Below are 23,070 nucleotides of genomic sequence, written 5' to 3'. Positions count from 1 at the left end.
AAACGAGGATTTTAACGATAGATAAAGAGCGTGTCTGGCTTTTATTGGGAGGATTTGAGTTCGATTCTTGTTCTTACCGGATGATCGAGGCATTAACACGTGCAACGCGTGTAAACAATTACAGAATATTATAATACCACTTGATGAAGTTGGCAATTTTCTTTTATATGAAATTGATATTCGGACGAATAACGAAAAATTCTTATTAAATCTTATTGTGTAGTCTCGCAACAAAAATTCACTCTAATGGGGCGTGTAGCATCTCGCAACTGCTGAAACAATAGCCCATCTGGCACGGCGAAAAAGGTTATTCGGTAAGTTCAGTTATTCAATGTGAAAGTAGATCTACAACGTTGAACTGAATTGAGTTTTCTATAAAATAAATCTAACAGATCTTAATTGTTTCGAGCAGGTTTCTTACAGCCATCTCAAATTCTCTTATAAAATTAAAACAGTCTTTAAGGAGGTTTTATTAATTAAAGTGGCACGATTATCAAACTGAATTCCCCAGAGAAAGTATTGTTCTAGTACTCGTACATACATCTTTTTAGGGCTTATTTATCCAATAAAGTATTCTTTTAAGCATTTTATCTTCCGAGGTAAGTGAGTGCATAAGTTTATACTTTTAAACTTCTGTTTTCATCTTAAATATCATTTTGAGGAACAACTAAATTTTTTCGCTATGGAAACTATAATTTTCTTCTTACGAACATTTATGAAACCACTAATCAGCAGAAAGAAGAGCGAGATAAGATCAGAAAGATGAAACAGAGTCATAACCCGCATGAAAACTGAAATCTACTTGCTCCAAATGTGGAGTTAGATTGGGCAAAATTCATTTTGGTATCCAGAAATTTCATTTTCTTCTTACTTTCCACATCACGAATTTACTGGAAATTTTAAGTTTAAACGCTTTCAGATTTTGTCTAAAAGCTTTTTCTCTGTTTTCTCCATAATAATATTTTTCCAAGATTTAGGCTAATTCTGATAAAAGATGGTTTAGTTGGTAGAGATGACCGAGTTTTATGCGTTCACGTTTACTGACCACTTAACTATTCGGTAATGCATAAATTCCACGACTGCGCACGAATTCTTCAAAGACGGCCTTTTATCTGATCAATAATTTACAATTATAAATTATAATTGATATTTTGTTATTGTAGAGTCGGAACGCAAACCCGAGTTTTAAATTCCATTTCGTGAACGTCACGCAAAAATCTCGGGATGGCCCAAAAAGTACTGTACCTATCAACTTGAAGCGCAACTTTCTCTGTAATGAATATCTCTCTATAATTTAAAGAAACTTGAATGGCACACTGAAGTACTCGAGATAAGACCTCTCGAGTATTTCAATGTGTCAGTTATATTCACTGGATGCGGAGCACCCAATTAAAGTTGTTACGTTTCTGTTGAGCCGTTCTGTGCCATATAATAACCTACCATAATCGAGCAATAAATATATAAATATATTTAATGTTAAATAATCGAGAATTCGACATATCCCGCGTAGTATGGCTTGGTAGATTCTACTTTTGTACGAAATTCTATGCCACGAATTTGATTAGAAATAACTAAAGAATATGATTCATTTCGAAAATTGAAACCACGTTTCATCATCAACGAATTAGTCCAACGATAAATCATTTTTTTGGGGTTAGTGAGAATGATGCACTCCGAAACATTCGTACAGAAATTATGTTGGAAACAATGGTGTCGGAGAAGTTCTTGCGGGTAGGAGGAACAAAGAAGAGGCGAGGATGATCGACCTTGTTGAGATGAGGAGAAGTAATTGTCTGGTAATGTTGGCCTGCGGACAGATGATAAAACTGATAAAGCGGCGTCCTTCAATTTTCTTACAGAACGTGGTTTGGCTACCGAGGGAATAACACACCAAGGTTTTCCCACGTCAGACTGGTACGGCGAGAAACATAAGCTTTTAAGGTATATAAATCGTTTGTTGTTCCTTAGTAATTGAAACGTGACCCGTCAGCCTTATAAAATCATCCCCGGCTCGATTCGTAAGTCGTAGTCCCAGTGACGTAATCAATATATACACGTCGTTTCTGGCCACGTCATTAGGGCCGTTCCCAAAAGAAGAGTAACGAAGATCGAAGCGGGTAGAACCAGAAAAATCGGACACCCGATATTATATATTTTCCTTTTTTTTTAGTCGTCGGAACGCATCAATTATTCGTTTTTCCTTTCAGCTTCGTTAGAAAACAAGTCCGAGAATAAAGGAAACGAATCCTTAACTAGGATCGTTAAGCACGATGGCAGTCAACCCACATATGTTACCGGACCACGCCTGGCATTGTGAATCGTCAGGAATGTTTTGCATTCAAATGACCGATTCGTCTGCAGGCAAAGCGGGACCTTCCACTCGTAGGTACGAGCCTCCCCTCTTACTGCGATGCATGCTTCTATACATTACTTCACCCGCCATTCCAACAAACACTTAAAACAGGAAGCATGGCGGAGTAGGGGTGTTGTTCCCCGCCACCCCTTTTTAATTATATTATTTGCATGATGCAGACACGTGACTCTGGCCAATAAATTTTCGTCTCGACATTAAATCCAATCGTCATATATAGGCCTATTTTTTTTTTAAGTCGTTCCAAAAACACTTGTATTTTATTCTCCATTATGTGCTTATAACTTTCGTCATTTAACACTAATCGAGACGAAAATTATTGTCTGTTTTCTAGGCGACAAAAAGTAAAAACTGAAGGTGAAATAAACTATAAAATAAAATTTTGAAGTCGTTAAGCTATTGTAAATTAAGGGTATCGAGAAATTGTACTAAAAAAAGCCTGCCCCCTTTTTTTGTGTATTTTCTTACCTTCTGCGATGCTGTTAACTACGTATAAATACGGAAGTTTTCATATGTAAATGATATCAATTAACTACAAATACATTTACTTTGCTGACTTTTTAGGTTTCTGTTTCTCATTCATTACACGGATTCTATACAATGCTTCGGTGTTTGTCATCACTAAAGGAAGAAGGTGACCTTAAGGGGGAATTACAAACACTAAAGAAATCTCCCAAAGTAATTTTCGGTTCCGTAAGAAATAGGTGTTTTGAGGAAAATTAATTTCGATCGAGAAGTGAGATAAAACTGGAAATCACGAGAATATACCGCAAAAGACGCAGTAAATATGCTAATGCTAATGGCAATATGAGGGTCGCTCCCTAGTTGGATTTTTAGAAAGTAATAAAAGTCCCCCTCGTACTTTTATAGACAATTTAAATAGAATTGTTTTGTTAATTACCTGGTAATTGTTTTTCGGACGGAGTAAACGTTGCCAGAAAAACGAGTCATGTAAAGTAACTCGAACGTTTCTCTTTTGTAAATAAACACGTTCCATTAGACCCTCAAATTCTTCATCTTTTTAAAATTTGCTCTTTCGGACCCATCATAAATTCATCTTTTTCTTTCTTTTTTGTATTATACGTAAGGAAAGTAGAATAGTCCCATTTTCTCGACTGTATTTTAGCTTAACTTGAAATACAACTTAAGCGATAATGGAAGACCCCCCCCAAAATTTCATGGCCCAGAATGAAGTGAAATGCGGATTTAACTGATGCAGTAAAGTAAACGATGACGGTTTTTAAGAATTATTTCGTTACGAACTCTCCACTTTTTATTTCTGTTTCTAATTAAATGTAAAATTAGTCGTTTCGACGGATTTTCCAGAACTTAGCGACGTAGACGCGTTTTTCCTCGACGTTCTTAAGAGGTTTTAAGCTTTATTTATTGTTTTCCTAGGGGTTTCTGGCATAAGAAATCGTTAAGTTATAAGAAAAAAAAAAATGGCGACACGAAATAGGTTAGATCGGGCCGATGGAAACCGATAAATCTCGCGGTAGCGAGAAAGAAGCGAGAGTAATTACCGGAGTGAGGAAAGCGGTAAGTAATACGCACAGGGAAATTAGGGTTGGGGACAGCCCTTGGGTCCGACGGTGCAAAAAGAAAATGGCCAAGGTCGCCGATCCCGGCCGCTTTTATTTCCTTTACGCATTTTGCAAGCGCGGCGAAGGAGTTTGGCCATTGGAACGGAACGTTACGTCCGAATTTAATCTTTCCGGGAAAGCGCCAGATTACCTGTCCAGGCCACTTTTTTGCCTCCCCTGGAAGAAAGTGACCGACGAAACGATCTGGATCCGGTGACCCACGGCCCGTTAAGCGGAGCGTTACGTTCCGCCGAATGTAGGTCAACTAGCGGAGGGTATTAGGTAAACTCGGGGACGGATTCCACCCTTCGATTGTTACCGCTTAATAAGCGAATTCCCCAAAAATCGCTTTGACTTCCGGTTACCTTCCCGCGGGGAGGGAGGCCAGAGGCGCGGGCGTTTCGGCGGGAGACGATGAGCAAATAATTATTATACGGGAGAAAATTAATGATCGGGTCGAGTGGCAGACAGTTTGTGTGATTTATACAATTCTCGGAAGAACGGATTTCTAATTTAAAGTCGCTGACGCGCGGGCCACCGACGTGTACAGCGACACCTGTCGTCGTGAAAATGAACCAATCCGTCTTCCGCCCGGTCACCGTCGGAGATTGATCCTCGGCATTTCACGATTGATTTCGTCCCGCCACTTTTCACTACGCTCGTTAAAATGCTAATTCGAAACACGTGACTGTCGACCGGAAGACGAATTGATGGCTCCAAATTGCTCGTCGAGCGGACCGAAACTGGAATTCCGAAGTCGACTTCTTTCCATTTCCGGACGCCTTCCCCCTCTTGACTTCTCTGCCCCAAAATCGCCCGTCTTCCGAATTTTCTTCCGCTTCCCGGCTTCCTCTGCGGGTTCTTTCTCCTCGGTTTAGCTTAATTCGGCAGTGTTTTTTCCCCCCGAAAGTCGCCCGCGACCTATATCGGTGACGTCACGCGGATCATCTAAATACGGATCGGGCGTCGTTGCCTACTTAATCCGAAGATTCTGAACTGGAAGCCGATGGCCCGCAGCCTGGCGCCGCCCACAGCTATTTCGGGTTGCGCGTTGCATGCGACAAGTTTTTATGGCGGCATTAGACAAAGATTATTTTTAAATATGACCGATTTGCCCCGCTTTAACGAAACTCGAGAACTCATTTAGAGGCATAAAAAAAAAAGTGCGCAGCTTTCCGATTCGCTCGCCAGATGACGTTCGATACGATGGAATCGAAAGCCGTCTTCTATCTTCTTTTGTTTTGGATATTTTCCAAAATTATTATCTGTTTTGGATACGACGCGACACGTTCCGTTCGCCGAATTTCACACACACACACAAAAAAAAGAAAAGCAATTGTGATGTAATTCGCGCGTATCACGCCAGTCGTAACTTATTCGGATCGAGAAGAGTTGTGTAATCGCTCAGATCTGGTTACAGAACGAGAGTATTTAAATCTAACGAGAGCAACTTAAACGTGGAAACGACACACGTAAAGGTGTTATTAAGTGTAAAAAAGCATGTGTTTTTAAGTGACGCGTAAAAAAAATCAGTGTAAGCGAGGTGCGGCCAGTTTTATATCGGGGCGTATCTGGTTATCGTCGCGATTCTCTGCGCTTAAACTGGTAATTTTTGTGGTGTTTTCGAAAGAATCGATGTGTTTTTTTTTTTTTTTTTTTGCCGGGTGATATTTCTCAATCGAACTCGAACCGAGCTTCGTTCGTTCGGAGATCGAATCCTGGCACAAACGTCACGGCCTTTCGAAACGCGTTTCTTAATACTTGGAAGTAAATGGAAGTCATTGGCGAGCAATAACGACAAAGGGGCCATCGATCGCTATCTCGATGGATGGAAAGGCGTTTCTTCATCGATGGAAGCAATTCGATGACGAAAAACAACTCTGATCAATCACCGTTCGGATTAAGTTTCTCGATTAGCCCAGGCTTTACGTCTTCTCTGACGCCCACTCTTTAGCACCCGTTCGTTTACTGCCCCATAAATACTTAAATCGCGCCGTTTTCGCGCGCCTCCAAACCGCAATTTACCCCCGCGTACTCGGACCGGTACGAATTATTAAAACGCCCGTTGGAAGAAATGGAGGATGATTAAAAGCTCGATCGAGGCAGATCGATCGTTCGTCATCATTTATGGTGGCGGGAGGGCATCTCGAATGTGATTCCTTCGTGACCCTTCTGTCCGATTGTTATCGACGCCTACAACGGGGTTCGGAAGCGATTTCGTTTCGACATCCGTCCGTTCGTCGTCGCGTTCGGACGTAATGGCTGTTGTAGGGTCGCGCCCGATGGACGGCTCCTCCCTTACTTACAAGGCTAATTCGAGAGCCTCCAGAGAACGTCCGATTTGGAAAGGTCCGATGGGCGGTCGAACTAGTGTTTTCTGCAGAAATGAAAAATGGCTTCCCCGGTTCGGCCGAGTCACAGTAGCTCGGCAGTAATTCCTGATTAACACGACTTAATGGAAGCGCATCACGCTATTCTTCTCCGCACTCAGATTAAGCAATAAGTGGCATTACCACATTGTAATGCAGAAGACCTCGGGAAGAGCCGGGCTTTGATTAATCAAGTATATTTTTTCTTTTTTTTTTAGCGATCGAGACGTGATAAGGCACCTCCTACGTCCCATCTCTGGCATCGTGAGTGCGTCAGAGTCACGAATCACGAAGTCGGGCGTGACCGTTTTGCTCTTTCCCATCCCGGGATCTTTCTCTCGAGGTGGTCACCGATACAAATAGTAGCCAAGGCTCGATTCCGAAATTGTGCGCGGAAAATCATCTTAACACCTCCTCACGTAGGTTTTTGCCCCGGCAATTTTTCCGAAACCTTATCTCACGTAAATCGTGAGTCACTCGACCAACCGCTAAACACCGCGGCAACGCGATGCGTATTAACGTGTAAACATTAACAGACTCGTGACGGAAGAAGAAAAATCTAACATTGAAGAGAATAAAACTCGATTCTTCTTCGCTGCCGTACGGCGACGAACCGGTCTTTATCTGTAACACCTACGTCCTTAGTTACTCCACCCCTGCCAAAGGGTTAATCCGGGAGGATGTAGCCGCATCACGTGACCTCGGTTATTCCTCAGCGGGGGAACTACGTAAATATGTCATCTCGTTGACAATATGAGACACGCCCTGAAAAGAGGGAAATTCGGTGGCCGAGAGAAAGCGAAAGCGGTTCTGCCACCAGAACCACTCTTCAATTTTTCCTCGCTCCTTCTACTCCTCGCTGGCTTTGTAAAGAGCTCGATTAGACGTTGGACGTCGGAGGAGCCATTTTGTTTACGACGTTTTAAAAGTAATTCGCGGCTGAGTCATCGGGAGCGAGGAGTCGACCGACGATGAGAATAAATAGGGCTAGTTCATTATCATCGAACGACTATCACATAATAAATAAGAGACGAGACTGGAATGTGGTGAATGCCCGATGGTAGGCGGGTCGACCACACCCTTACTTTGTGTGAGGGTGGATCCAGCGAAAGGAGTAGAACAGAGTGGATTCGCCTTTCTCATCAGGATGCCTTAGAAGAGAAGACACACCCTTTGCCCTATATTGCCCCGTTGTGCCAATTAGAATCCATTGTTGCCCGTGACGTTTTCATTTACTTACAGATCGAAGTAGAAACGGAAGATGCCCATTTACCTCTAATGTCGAATTCGGTCCCTCTCTACACCAGCGTTTGCGTTTCGTGCATGGCAAAGCAGGCACGAGAAGAGGTCAGTTTCAAAGGTCTACCCAGTTTTGAAACTCGTTACGAAAGTCGACAACCACACCAAACTTTCTTTTTGTAACTTTTCTTTGTCAGCCAGAGAAAGTGAAATTTGTTGTCAAAATAACAATACGCTCGGTTTAAAGCCGGTAAAGTCGAAATCATCGAGGTTTTAGAAATAATTCCTTTGCTTTCTTATCAGTTATTTTGCAATTTATTGCATATAAATTCTTGAAACTATGCTTTTTGTTCAACGTAATACGTCGCGTGTTAGTTTCCTCAAGTTCTATCGGAAGGGTTCGAAACAACCCTTTTATAAACATCTATTTATAAGTAATTTAGGAAATGATCCGAACATTCCACCAGTCACAATTTAGTGAAGAATGTAACAGTTTTACATTATTTTATGCGGTTTTCCAATTTATCGATGTTTCTCAATTTCTTTCGTCCGGTCATTTTTTCTCGTTGGTCGAAGGCCAACAATATGGTTCGTGACCCACTGGTTAGAAAACCCATATTTTATAATAATTTCATTGCGAGTTTTTACTTTAATTTCGGTTTACAGTAAGAATTTTATTGCAATAAAACTTGTCGTTACAATAAAATAAAATCGCGTGAAACAATCCACAGAAAATAATAAAAGAAAAAAATAAAAATATGCTTTAAAATGTTCGAATTTCTATACTTAAAGACGGGCGATTGCGCGGAATAAATCGTTAGCTTTGCAAAAAAAAAAAATTTCGAAGGTAGGGTTTTATTCGTGTGTTTAATAGAATAAAGTAAGATTTATTTAAATTAAAATCCACAATTTTTTAATGAAACCAATGAAAATATGTATATACAGGACTACAGTAAAGGATTTCGATTTTATCTTTAAAATATCAATAATTCATAATCAATTTTAGATAATCGATGGATTAAAATATCAGAAAATTTCTGGAATTATCCGGTTTTACCTCATCCATTTATAAAAATAAAAAAAAATCTCTAGAAAAGTCGTGTCGATTGTCTTATCGAAAACAGAAATAACGCAAAAATTCTCTAATTTCTAGGCATCTCTACTAATTTTAGAGTCCAAAAAATAGTCACGAACCTACCAATCGATGTGGCTGCACAGTAAAGGTATAGTTTTCTGCAGAGAAGAAGGATCGATAGCTAAAGCTAACTCTCTTAGGATTGCGAGGCTTCTTTTGCACCACATATAAAGGTACAACGTTCTCGACTCGCAGTTTAGTGTATGAAGAAGAAGAAGAAAGAAAAATAAAGGCATTAGGATAGTGTTATTGAGATATACGTTCGTATCAATCTTCGGCGTTGAAGAAGGACAATCTGCTAAATAGTAGAGAGCAAACTTTACTTTACTCGATTAAATTTCATGAAATTAATTAGAGACCTTTCGAAAACCGAACGATTTGTGTTTAGTGTTTTGAAAATAATATCTAAGGAACTTAATAAAATGGAAAAAAGTAGGCTAATTACATTCCTAGATTCTTTAGGATTTGTGTTTTGGAAGCAAGCGGAATAAAGCACGTTCCTCCTACCTTACATAATGCTTAATTTATTTCGATTATCGTATCTTCTGAATAAGTCGAAACAATTGGCATTTGTCAGTCGAATCAATTAACAGAAAAATCGACGTGAAAAAAAAAAATACCTTTAACAAAATAAATTTCAATCCACGCCACTTTCCTCCCTTATTTTTAAATTGAAATACTTTTTCTACCCGCAATTTAGTAGGGGTTTTTTCGTGTAAAACTGCGATTTAAATTGATATTTCTAGAATAATCTGGCAGAATAACGACTTCCTTATTGATAGAAATGCAGTTGAATGGCTAATTTTAAAAATGAAAATTATAAAATTATAACCGTGATATTTGGCACAGTTTAACACCTCGATATTTATTTCGTTGTTAGAAAAAGTGGGAATTAAATGAGTCTAAAAATATTCGGAATGAATTTGAGCCAAATTTTGTACCGTACACATCGATTGGCTCACCTTATTTAGTTCTATAGACGTAGGTGAACCAATTTATAAGCCTGTGTTCCTGATACAGGCATATTGTACACGACGAATTTATATTTAAAAAATTACCCTTCCAGAATATTCTGGCGTATAAATAATTAGGAGTTAACATTGTATCTACGGACAGACCGACAAACGATTAAACAAACAAAGCAATAGCCGTAATACAATTTTTCCCAAACCAGTTTAAAACCTTGAGACATTTCTCTAGAGAAATTAAGGTTAAATCCATACTTTCTTCGCCTATTTTTGTTCTTAAATAAAGAATTTCACGATCAAAAAACGGAAATTTCATCGTGTGTTACGCAGAATTTCGATAATTTAATTGCGGATTTCACACTTAAACACAGGCCTAATTGTTAAAGTTGGCAAGATCCGGCGACGATTAAATGTTATTTTTGGCTTTGTTTTTATCACAATTTCAGCTTTTTATAAAAATATGCCGAGAGAATTTTAAGAAATAATGTTTATAAGTAGTCCAAGTAGATTCGATAATGGCCGCGGGCTCAATCGGTTTTAGAGCAAATTTATCACTGAATATAGGCAAAGTACCTTCCAGATATTCACGTATACTGTTGACGATTTTTATTTTTATACAAAATCTATACTCCAGGCAATACTGGTTACGCTGCTATAAAAACTCAAAGGAGAATTAGGCTGCTTTCTATATTAGAACGGGAAGCCTATTATAGAGTATATTGGTTTCCCAACGGGTAAACTTGTTTGTCAACCGGTGGACCGCGAACCACATCCCTATGTAATGTCACGGTCTTCCACACGTCGAAAGGGGGTCGCCAATTAGGAAAGGTTGGGAAACACCTACTTAAAAACATTGTAGGGTATTGTTATCCTCGTTATACATTAACTACGGTTACTCAAAGCAAATCTTTCTACATAATTCACAAATGCTTTATCCAATAATATTAATTGGACGATTCATTTATAGCCACACTGTCTTATTAAATTCGCTAAAAACGAACTTGGTATTATTAAATTAATTATATAATCCTTAAAAATAGATGGGAAATAAACCTCCTTAACTTTAATCTTTCGGGAGAAATGAAAAACAAGGATTAAACAGTACCAGTTTTTACTTAAATGTAGGAAAATTGGGTACAGAAATGTTTAATCGAATCGAATGAGGAACCTTAGATTTTAATTGTGTTAAGAGATTTTAGTTTCCTCTTCAAAGAGAAGAAAAAATTTGATAAAATCTAATTGCTTCCTTAACAAAATTCTACCTAGAGGATATAAATTATAATTAAATAATAATAATTAAGAAGGTGGCCAAATCGAGAGCGTTAACACTTTTCTTTTCTTTTTTTTTTTTTTTAGGGACGTAAACGTGGTAGAGAAACTTGTCTGTAATATCTCTAACAATAAACAAACTGCTAATCCCAAATCTTTGTATAAAATCGAATAACGACCGCCATTTAATTTGCATCTTTCTCCCTTCAGAATGCTGACGTCACAGATGAATTATTCATATTCCAGAAATCAAAAAACGCTCCATAAATTAATACGTTTGTTGATAATATTGTCTGCTTTTTACGTAATTTGTCCAATGACAGAACTTACGATTCCTCTGGCCTTATGCCAAAGCGATGACGAAATTCGGCACAACCAACAAACTACTCAAGTTACAATTCTTTCCATTATTATTATTATTATTATTATTCCGTTTGTTTCAATTATTTTGTATACTTAAAGATCGGAAATTTGTAATTCATTAGAATAAAGGGTATAGGAAATGATTTTCGAACGATGATTAATAAGTTTGTGTTAAGAAATTTCTAGCTGTCGATGGCTGAAAAACAATGAGAACGATAATTATGATAATTATTCAATCGTAATTTTCCGAATGAATGAAGGTTAAGTCATTTTTAGTACACCGTTCGAAAGTATGGCAAGCGTAAAATACGTCATCAAAACAATGAGAAAAAACACGGGTAAGACTATAATTACCGCCAACTCCATCTCATACGTTTACCTGCCTTAATCTCGGACACGTGACAAATTAAACACCGCAAAGTGTTATGAGATAGACCGACTGTTCGAGTGTATTCCTCCATTTTCCACAAACACTGGAAGACGGAGTTACCGTTTGAGGAAATTCGAAGACACGCCAGTTATATTAATATGTATTTAAAAAAGTGTTATATATATATATAATATATATATATATATATATATACATAAATAAAGGTATAGATCGAAAATAGTTAATTTAAGGGAAAAAATGTAGATTTTTTCCCCATCGTGCAGTAGAAAGAATTCGTCTACACACGCGTTATTGTAAGTGCTATTTCTAGTTGTGGTAACTTAGCTTTGAAGTATGGTCGGATAAATCCACTTTTATTTTTATACCAGTTTTATAAAATGCAAATGAGTTTATTTATGGAGGTAAACAACAAAATATTTGTATAGAAAACGTTAAAAATATTCAAACAAGGAAGAAAGTGCGATCGAATTTAATTTAAACAGAGGCTACCAGAAACCATATCACAATGTTGATATTTGTCAGGGGCTGTTAATCGTGTCTAGAATATTATTTATTGTATACCCTTTTATCCTCGATATCTGGAGGGTGAGAACGGTATACAAAAGAAGGAATATTCTTATTAACAAACAAAAAAATATAAAGAAAAATAATACTCTGACCTCAATTCATCACAAGCTTAAGATAGGAGGATATCATTAATCATATAGTGTTTTCTCATAGAAACGATGATTTTATAATTTCTAGATTTGTTTAATAACATCTTATATATATATATATATATTAATAAGATATATTGGAATGTATAAGTATCAAACGTGTGCTGTTTGCTGCAAAACGATTTATAGGCCCGGTTCAAAGCAATCTTATATATTTTAAAGAGTTATGTTCCAAGATTGCATTAATCATAACGCATTAGATTAAGTAACGCGTAAGTTATCAAGAGGAAAACGGTTATAAATCTCACCTTTTAAAAGTTCCTAGACGTAAGGCAAACGTTTAATTATTTAAAATTAGGACAATTATAGAAATAAGACGTTTCACTCGTTTCCACAGGCTAGGAAACAAGTGAAATAAAATGAATTTCACACCGATTTTACGTATTTTTCTATTCAGTTAAACAGTGTTAAATTCGTAGATTTTTATTTAAAAAATAATCAAAATATTCCCCCTGTAATAAACGTCATTTTCTAAGAATATTTGTGTTTCGTACAAGGAGAGGATTATACATAAAAAGGAAATGGGTCATCTTCTCATCTGTGAAGAAATATCACGCTAACAAGTTTATAGAATCCATCATTCTGTAACATTTATCTAATAACGTATTTTGTTTCTTTTAGTTAACAAATTTTTTTCCACTCATTGTAAACGTAACGAGATACCCGAATGGCTATTCGCTTTCTTGTACTGTACTTCATTGTCTCTACTCTGGTGTGAAAATACTTCTACCGCCGGCCATCGATATAAATATGATTATTGTGGAAAAATTTCGAAAATGTATACAAATTCTGATTAAAATTTTACCGAATTCACGCGATCGTCCTGCCTTTAACTGCGAAAAGGTAAACAGGAAATATGTCACGCCGATAGATCGATCACGTTACTATATTTTAAATGTCGCCTCGGTTTGCACGGTATTTATTCGTGTAATTATCACACTTCCGTTCGGAATTTTGATGAAAAGGTTATTTTTATATTTCCCCCTCCAATTATGTTCGTCTGTAGGATTTTAATTCGGTGTTCCTGTGACGAGGAAAGAATAGTGATGATGGATTTCTTGCTACAGTTACACTATTCTATTAAAGATAACTTTAAATAAACTGTAAATAACAATTATCGGAATTTTTTATTTATTATTTTTGTTTTTTTTTAGATTTAGAAACAGAAGAAACTACTGTCTTACGAATTAATTAGGATTAAGGATTTCCCTTAGACAGAATACTCCTTAATAAACGCTTTAGAGCCGATTTAGCACCTACCTTTTTCCTAAAAATGGGGGTTTGTCGTAAGTTATTCGATATGTAATGAGATTTTAGTTAATTCTTAAATGTAATTTTAATATATCTAATGGCGATAATATTGAATTAGTCCTTACTCCTTTTCGGCTAGACAAAAGCCAGTTAAAAGGCCACTTTAAAGTATATCAAACGTTACGTGTTTAAGTTGAATTTCGAAAAATATCCGAATTTTTTTCAATATTTTAATGCATTCACCAACCTATATTTTGAGCGTTTTATCCATTTATTATTATTTAAAAAATAAAAAATAAATAACAATGGAAGAATGAACACTTCCAGGTAATTTCAGCTCAACATTTTTTTGTTTTTTTCATACAAAATCATTGTTTGTAAATATTTATTATCTTGTAATTTCTTATCCTTGACGAATGTATTAACATATTAAGTAAGAATTTTAGCATAATAGCGTGCTAGTTTCTCTCTAAGCGACGTTATTGATACCTAAAATAATGTCTCCCGTCTCATTCTGGGAGTTGCCATTGTGCCCGTAACCTGCCAACAGTATCTCATTCTTCTACAAAATATAAATTTAATCATTACAGATGTTAAAGTTACTGATACTTTAAAATTTAATCATGCGCCAGACACTCTACATTAATATTAATCAAGTATTAATATCGTCGAGTGTAAAATCGGTTTTTCTCAGATTTCGAAGAAGATAACGAGAAGGACCATAAACGTGAATCGTCGCGCTATAAATTTATGTGGGAAACTCCCAAAAAATATTGCGAGAGTGGCATACACTTAAATCGTTTCGTTTTAAAGCGTTGGAGTGGCCGAAAAACTCAAATCTTTCGGTTATTAATGGTGCCACCCCTGCTCGACAACGTTCGCATCCATCCATTCACCTCTATTAATGTCTGTTGCATAATAAAATACAGAAGAAATGGATTATCATTTTTGTAATGTTCTTAAAGAAAAACCATGAATTCGTAATGTTATTTACCCGCTGAGTAGTTGACAATGTTAACAAACAGGAAACACGGGGTGGAGGAGACAGGGAGCCAGTGTAAATCGGTACAAACCGCGTGCCAGTCCAAGACCCAGACAGACCAATTGTGTTTTTGCCTCCGAAAGGGATCGAACCCACGTCCTTCGATAACTCCCTCCACTCGTTACTAAAAAGACGTGGGTTCGTATCCCGTTTGTTATTATTTCGTAGTCAGTTTTTATGTATGTCAGGTTTTATATTTTGGATATTTTTCTATTTATTTATTGTTAATTTTTTGTTAAAATCTATATATTTTAGCTTAATAAAATGTTATTCATTTGTTTACAAGATAATATATCAATAAATATTATAGATAAATGATAAAATGTGTAGCTTTATAAACCATTTTAACTGGATCACGTCTCTTATTTTCTTCAGTTTTTAGACAAAATTCTATAAATTCTGCCAGCATAAATGCTTTCTTTCACAAAATAAATTCTTCGCGTAAGATATAATCGAGTAAAAATGATTTACCAAATTTAAAGGTAGAGAAAACTAGAACAAGTCACGCAGTAAATAGCAAAAGACGTTACTTTTCTATTAAAAAATAAGTTGTATTCTTCGTAAGAACATCTTATACCTTTCTTTCAGATGCAGAAGGTGAGTAATATAAAGAGATAAAGGCCCTACCTACAGAATTCGTCATGTTATCGCAGACAGGGGAAAGATGACGAACACGCTTCGTTGTGAAATTTCCTGTTTATAAGTCACTTACGAATTCATCATCGCCGTTGTTGTTACCGCATTTATCATTGTCGAGTAATTAGCCACTATTCTAATTCTTAAGTTATTAACAAGATTTATATCATTTATGTTATGCATACAAAATCATATCTTCGAACGTCAATTTGTTATAACTTTTCTATGTGTTTCTATAAATGAAAACAGAAATTAATGCGAGAGAGGAGATACTCTTACCCTACTTTATCTCTGGTAAAGAGCGATTTAAAACGTAAAAAATTACGTTTTAAATCCATCATTCTCTAATTATATTAACCTGTAAATAGCTCACGATACAGGCTGAAAGATATAAGAATTTCTACCATTCACGTCCGTGGTTCCATCCTCCTTTATGAAATGAATTGTAAACAATAGTCCAATATCCAGCATTCTCTAAAGGGATTAACAATATACTTCTTATATAATGAGTACAATGAATATATAACAGGGATCGGTATCTTTATAACCTATTATTAAACAATTAAACTATGTGGTAGCTTGTGTGAAAAGTTTAGTTATCCCTAAGATGTGAACGAACGTTTAGATTTGAAGATAAAAACCATGCGTATAATAAGGATAGATGTATGTCGAATGCAATTGAAATATTATACAACATAATTATGTTATTTTATGTATAAATATATATATACGCACCCGCGTTATTCGGTAGGGGTAGATCGTATGAAAAAGTGACGAAATCGAGAGGTATTTCCCATCCATTTTTTGCAATTATTTTCGTAATAAAAGGTATTTTTATGTTGTTAGTTATAGAGTTTTAAATTGAAATTTATAATGGAATAATTATCGAAAGTATTCCTTTGTGTGGAGAGAATTTGGAAATTAAGGAAACTGGAGATATTCGAATGCATTAGTCGAGTCGTTTGACCACTTAGACGGATAATTGAATTTTTACTAAAATGTATGAGATTTTAAAGAAGCCGAGCGGATAATAGAAAGTTAGCGACTACTTCTATCCCAAGGATAAGTGGAAGCCCCGAGCGATTTAAACAAAACTCTTTTTTCTTCTTTCTTTAACTTTGATCTACTCTCCACGGTCTGAAGCGGCAATGGATCTATTTTACAATACTTTTTATTTTCTCTCGTATTATTGAATGAGTAAACGTGTTGAAATTTCCGTTTCTCCTGTCTTTGACAACTGTATAATTTTTCATTCGTCTACAAAAAAGGTACATTTTCGGTGAGAAATGAGAATTTCGCGCACCTTTCGAAAGTAAATTGGCACGAAAAGCAATGAAAACGAACGGATGTCACCTTCCCCGCGTAGATTTAAAATTTTTAATCGTTATCCATTAGAATTTATTTGAAACGAAGTGCATTATTTATTTAAAATAATTGGAATGAGTAATAATTAGACAAGTGTAATTATCGCTTAATCGATATATCTGCGAGAGATGGACAAAGAAAAAGAAAAGTCGAGGAAGGACAAACGAATTGTCTAACACATTAAAATAGATTAAAATAATAAATAAAGTCGCAACTTCCTCATATTCTGTCTCATTATAGACCATTGTTTTTTAATCTGTCGTGACCGTTTAATCGAAAACGATACCCATTATTTTTGGATTGGCACAGAATATGATGGAAACGGGACGTAGACTGGACCGAGATCTTAACCAATGCAGTGGAGACGGGGGGTTTCTCTAGGAGTTAAGAGGAACTTTTGCTAACAATCGACAGGACGCGAACACTTGTCGCGCGAGGTGTACGGTGTGAATAGCACAAAAGAACGTTAGAGTCTTTTGTGGAGGGACAAATCTTTCAATCACGATTCACCCGAGAAGTGGGCTCGATGCCTCCGGTTCTTAATAATGACGCGCGGTGCTTCACCACCCGGCAGGTAATGGAGTGTCGGATTATTCGCCTCCTCTCTCCTCCCCTCACCCTCCCGAGAGTCGTTCCGGTAAGGAAAAGGTCGCCTCGGACTATGGATAATCTGCGGCTACCGATTCGAATCGAAAGTAGATTAGAAGACGTCCTTGGACGATCCGGTAGAAGGTGGACAGACCCGTTGGAGGACTCGTCTCCTCCCTTAAAATAACCGGAAGTCGAGGGACGAAGAACGAGTGATGCCTTAATTACCGTTTCGGCTAGGCAAGACAATGGAGGACCGGATGGTTCCGTCGCCGGTTTCGGAGTGTCAATGGGTTCTACGAAAGAATCGGCCTTGCGGAGAAACAACGACGGCTCGACAATTAAAAGCAGACATTAACAAAGAAACAGAAGTAGAAATAAACATTCAAAGTGCCGACACACACATGATTTCTTTCGGTTTCAAGGCTAGCAATGACTGGTAAAGAACCATCCAAGGTCGAAATTGTGCGTACCGGTGACACGTACGGACTATCACCCACCTAGAAGCGTCCGGGAGATTAAGGATCCTCGGCTCGTCGGGCGTCGCCGTCCGATCCCGAGATAATTAAGAACGCGTAGACAATGCGCGGGCGAGTCGAATTGTTCCCCGAGTGAGAACTATGTCAATATTGTCAAGGGGTGGAATGTCGGTTAGCGATGAGGCAACGAAGGGCGTGTCACGGTGATGTTTGCGAGAAGAGTTTCGTGTGAAAGTGGATTGGATACGAACCGCTAAGGTTGTCCTAATTCACATCTCGAATAAACGTGATACCGAATGCGCATTTAGCCTTGACTTCGGCATGCACTCGCCGTGGGAACTCGTCGATCTAGGACACCGTCTCTGGCTCGAGCTATGGGCGGAGGGATCGTCGACAACAAGGACGTTCGTTAACTCCGAAAATGTTCAGCATCTCGCGTGACATCACCTATTTCCGCCTAGGAAGCCGCATCTTCTCTTCCACCTTCCTCTTTCGAAATGTCCGACGTTTTCTTTACGTAATTGCAAAAGGGGATGAAGCCGCTCAGTCAGACATTCCAGACTATTAACTTTTCTTTTGCTCGGACCGTGTTTATCTAGGGACGTCTTCCTGGACTCTGAGAATTTCCCGCCTGGAGATGGGCGGGTACGTCTGATTATCGGGCGCTGAGAAGTTATTATTAGCTAATGACATCGGGAATGGTTGATATGGAGGAAAACTACGAAGCGACCTTGAAAACGCTAACAGATTCTGTTTTGTTTCCGTCCTCTTCTGCACGTAAAGTCGGATTTATTTAACAAAAACAAACACATTTCATAACTCGTAATTAAAGGAATATTTTACGGAAAAGATTTCGTAAGGCGCATTTTCTGATTTAGAATATACCTGCCTTAAATGTAGTAACTTATTGGCGTTAAGATGGCATTTGCTAGTTTTATCTCTTCTACGCCGCGGAGGGCTTTTGTAACACTTTCTCGTATTATGACAGCCCGGAAGAGTCGTGGGTTTTTTTTTCTACTGTCCTACTGCGAATAATACGCCCAAAATAATTAGGAGAAACGGCCCTTAAACGTCTGCTAATGCCATTTAATTGTTACCAGAATAGTCTTTGGTCGTGTTGCGTAAGAGCGCTTCGCCGCTATTGTCGATAGCGTACGTAAATAATTTTTAACATCGGAATTAGCCGCTATTCATAGTTTGACCTAGTTGTGGAAAGGAGTTAAGTTTCTCGCTGTTCGGGACGTGCACCTCGTTATACTTCCGCTCGGATTGTCTTTCTAGTACCGAAAAATCTCTTAGTAGACACGAAAAATCGACTGCGCCATTGCCAGGGACGTTTCTGTTACGTCGCCTCGGGTAACGAGTAGGAAGATTAAACATTTGCTCCTCGGAAATTTTTGCCACTTGGCAGTAACGTGCGTGACTTCTTAAGTTACGCAAGAACATTAAAAACGGATAATGACGACGGGCATTCTGCCAAACGACCCTTCTTGGAGGAAAGTCGGACGATGACGGAAACCATCCCGAGATTCTAATTGTCACTCGACAGAAACAAAAAAACAATGAATTGTCGCGGATACGCATGGAAGGTTCTCTCGGCCGCGGGGGTTTGGACCGAGGAAAATTCACTTCGTTTGATATCATCGGGCCAGATGCCGATCGAATGGCCCGGGAGGTTACTTGACAACGACCTGGCCAGATCGGGCGCGTGCAGAGAAGAGGGGTCACTAAGAAGACGATATGGTAGTCGAAAGCGGGGGCGAAAATTTCGAAAGAGGAGATAAAGATCTAGTGACGCACACTCGTCATTACCGCCGCCGTCGGATGCCACTTTGCCGCACGCGGCGCCATACAATGAGGAACGGAGAAGGGGACGGCCCCCGGACACCTTGCGTAACTCGTCCGAGATAATTGCCCGCGCGACGGGTGTCGTCCGGACCGGACGATCTCCGAGCGAGCCGGACGGCCTCGTCACCTCGACACCGAATCGCGGAAAATCTCACGTCCTTCGTCGATCCATACGGCACCTTTTTCTTCTCTTTGGACCGTACCGGCCCGTGCCTATCCTCTCGCTGACCCAGTTTTCACCGACCACGCCCTGTTACCTTCTACAGAGGTGGTTATTGTCTCCCTAATCGACTGGAATCCCACTCGGTGACTTCAATTCTTTTTTCTTACTTATTAATTCCTGCAAATCTCCCAATCCTTCGACGGTTTGGCTGGTTGCTCCGGAAAATGTTCTTCACGCATCCCTGCACGTGCATGCTCTCCTACTCATCGTGTTCTGAATTCCTACCTTATTGTGGTTCGGTCGTCTGCCGTCATCCGTCCACCCGATCGTCCTTTCCAATTTCTCTTCTCTTTATCTCGGTTTAGAGCAGTGGGGCGTTGGTCCTGGAACAGAAAATCCCCCCGAAGAACGGTGGACGGAATCTCGATTGCGAGAAGGAATCCCGGAACGAGGTTGTCGCTTTTTCGGTGTGTGGGGATAATTGAGTAATAATTTATAAAATAGGTCTTTGTGAAATCGCTTTTTCTAACGCGATTAACATTTAGATCTAGGTTATTAGCACATGTTTACAGAAATGGCGGTGCTTTCCCTCACCCCACCGCCTCTCGATCGCCTCTCCTCTTCCTATGTTTTTTCCCCGTCCATCATCTTTTCCTCGCGGCTCTTCGAACGTGTTTGAGAAGATAAACGTCACCCCGGGTCGAACGAGGAGGACGGTCACCAATCTAGACGAGACGATCGGCAGCGACAGGTGGTGCGAAGTGTGTCGACCGTTCTCGCGGCACACCTGTCCGACAGGTGTGATGCCGCATCTTACCATATACTTTCTAACGCCGTCGGGGAGAGCCAAATTAGAGGGACGGGGATCAGTTAGAGGCGCGCGTCTAAGATGCGACCACGCGCCGCGGGCGCCTACCACTAACGAAAATCGTCACTCTATCCGCTTCCCCGTCCGGCTACAGACGGAAACTTTCTACAGAAATCGAAGTTTTTGCCTCATCGTCCGGACGGGGTAGAATTTAGCGCGAGAGACTTTATCCCGGAAGGAGGGAAAACGATCGATCGGAGGCGCAGACGACACCCAGTCGAGTAGAGCGCCCATTGGCTCTTAATGGAGTGGGAGTGACTCGAATCACGGAATATCCGAGTTTTCGTCCGTCCACTTCTTCCGTCTCTTCGGAAGCGATTTGGCCAGTTTGCCGGTCGTTTCCGCCGAAATTCCATCACGTGACTGCGTAAAATATCATTTTAATCACGGCAGAGAGACATTCGGTCACGGAGGGAATCAATTGAGAGAGCGCAATTGCGTTTTCGCGTGTTCTCTGGGATGTAGCAGAAATCGGACCGAGACGGATGCCTCGACCGTCCACTAATGGAAAAAAAGATGGATGACCAACCCATCCTGGCGGGCATTTCAAATGAATTGGGAGGGAAGGGACCGCATTCGAGCCGCGTGGGGCTAAAAGAGTGAGGCGAGTGCGGAACGGAAGGAATAAACGAGTCGGAAATGGAAATCTGGTGTAAACGTTTTCTTTTATTGTGAACTTGAAAGTTCTACATTACACGAACGGAGACGGTGAGCGATCTGTACAGCTCCTAAGTTCGGATGACAGAAATTGCAAATTGTACAGACAAACGGCTGCCGGTCCATCGGGTACACCGTCCGTTGGTCGCGACTCCTGACGAAACGAAACAAAGGATGGACGAAGCGTAAATGACCAGAAGTTAAAATTATAAGGCACAGGACATACCGCAGAATAATTCTTTTTCCCAAATTCCGTATACAGATTAGATGATTCTATAAGCAATAAATAGAAGAAAGAAAACAGGCAGAGTAACGGTATTGCCGCCTCGACGAGAAATAACTATTTTTCGGCCCCTTCTTCCGACTCCAAAGAATCTCTATCGAGTTCGGAAACGGTTGGATTTTGTACAGGAATCTTTGGAGCGGATCGCATTGTTGCGGGTAGTGAGCGTTAACGAGTCCGATTTGATACAGGTCACTATAACATTATTTTACATCTGATCTTCTTTGGTGTAGGTCGAAGGTAAATATTTGTTGACTAGGGTAGAGGATTGTCACTCCGCGCTCTCTTTGCTGGCGGCTCCCTTCTCGTCCGACTTCTCTTCGTGCCAATCCTTAGAGCCGTTGGATAAGTCCAGTTTTCGGTTCAGAGCCATCACCACTTCGTAGTTGGTCTCTCCGTTCCTGGACGGAGAAGGGTATGCCGCTTCGCTGTCGCTGTAGTCTCCCGTGGAATTACATTCGCTGGCGGAACTACTGTAGTTTCCTCCGTTGGATTCCAACTTGGACTTCTTCCTAGTCGGTTCCTCCTCCTCCTCCTCTTTGACGGTGCAGGACGGCTTTCCCGATTCGTCCACGCTGTTGCCAAATTGTTGGCTCTCGTTATTCGGAGGATTTGTCACCTTGCCTATGAAGTTGCGGATCTCTTCGAAGTATGCATCGTCTTTGTCGTCCGTCTCCGGAGCTCTGGGAGAATCGTCCAGAATAGTAGGACCGTCGCTCTCGTGCTTCTTCAGGTGACGATCCAGATTGGTCTGCTGACCGAAGCACCGGTCGCACAAGGGGCATTTAAAGGGCTTCTCCTTGTTGTGGATGTTGCGAACGTGTCGCTGAAGGTTCGACGAGATGCTGAACGATCTCTCGCAGTATTTACATTTGTAGGGTTGTTCGCCGGTGTGAGTCCGTAAGTGTCTGGTTAAATTAGCCGAACGGGGAAAGATCTTTCCGCAAAATTTACAGGAGTAACGTTCCTTTGTTTTATTCAGATGAGGCGACAGCATCTCGTGCATGGGTTTTCCCACTTTGTTGATGTGAGCTCTCATAAAGTCGAACGTCGGTTTGCTACCCAATAGAGGACTGAGGAACGGATAGGGTGGCTGCAGAGGCGCCATCAATCTGTCGGGACTGGCGAACAAATTGAAAGGCGGTTTTTCCTGAAGCCGGTACATCGATTCCAAAAACATGGGAGGAAGGGGCCGAGGATACGCCACGGGTAGTTTGCTGGGAGAAATTGGTGCGGGTTCGTGTCCCACCGGAGGCGGTAGCGGCAGCGCCAGCGATCTCTCCTTCTCGCCGAATATATGAGTTTTGTGCTGGTTGTCTTCCAAGGAAGGTATCTTCTTGTGAATGACCCTTAGGTCCAGAGGTTCGTCGGTCTTTCCTTCTTCTTTCGCGTTAGACTGGAACTGGCGACACTCCATTGAGGGTATCCTGGTCTTGTTTTGAGAGAGATCGAAAGGCATTTCCATATCTACACTACTAGAGCAGTT

At 39.8% G+C, this 23,070-nt stretch overlaps 1 protein-coding gene across 1 annotated transcript in view; it reads right to left on the bottom strand.

Moving 5' to 3' along the window:
- Positions 1–21,290: 21,290 nt before the first annotated feature.
- LOC136976311 (histone-lysine N-methyltransferase MECOM-like) overlaps positions 21,291–23,070 on the bottom strand; it is a 50,104-nt gene continuing 48,324 nt past the window's right edge. The window contains 1 exon segment of the mRNA XM_067271561.1: positions 21,291–23,070. Coding sequence (XP_067127662.1) covers positions 21,856–23,070 — 1,215 coding nt within the window. The 3' untranslated portion in view covers positions 21,291–21,855.

Source organism: Centruroides vittatus, unplaced genomic scaffold (assembly GCF_030686945.1).
Source record: "Centruroides vittatus isolate TY-2023 unplaced genomic scaffold, ASM3068694v2 contig_4, whole genome shotgun sequence".
NCBI classification, from domain to species: Eukaryota; Metazoa; Arthropoda; class Arachnida; order Scorpiones; family Buthidae; genus Centruroides; species Centruroides vittatus.
The sequence above is the reverse complement of the archived record's forward strand: the minus strand, read 5'-3'. Positions and strand labels throughout refer to the sequence as shown.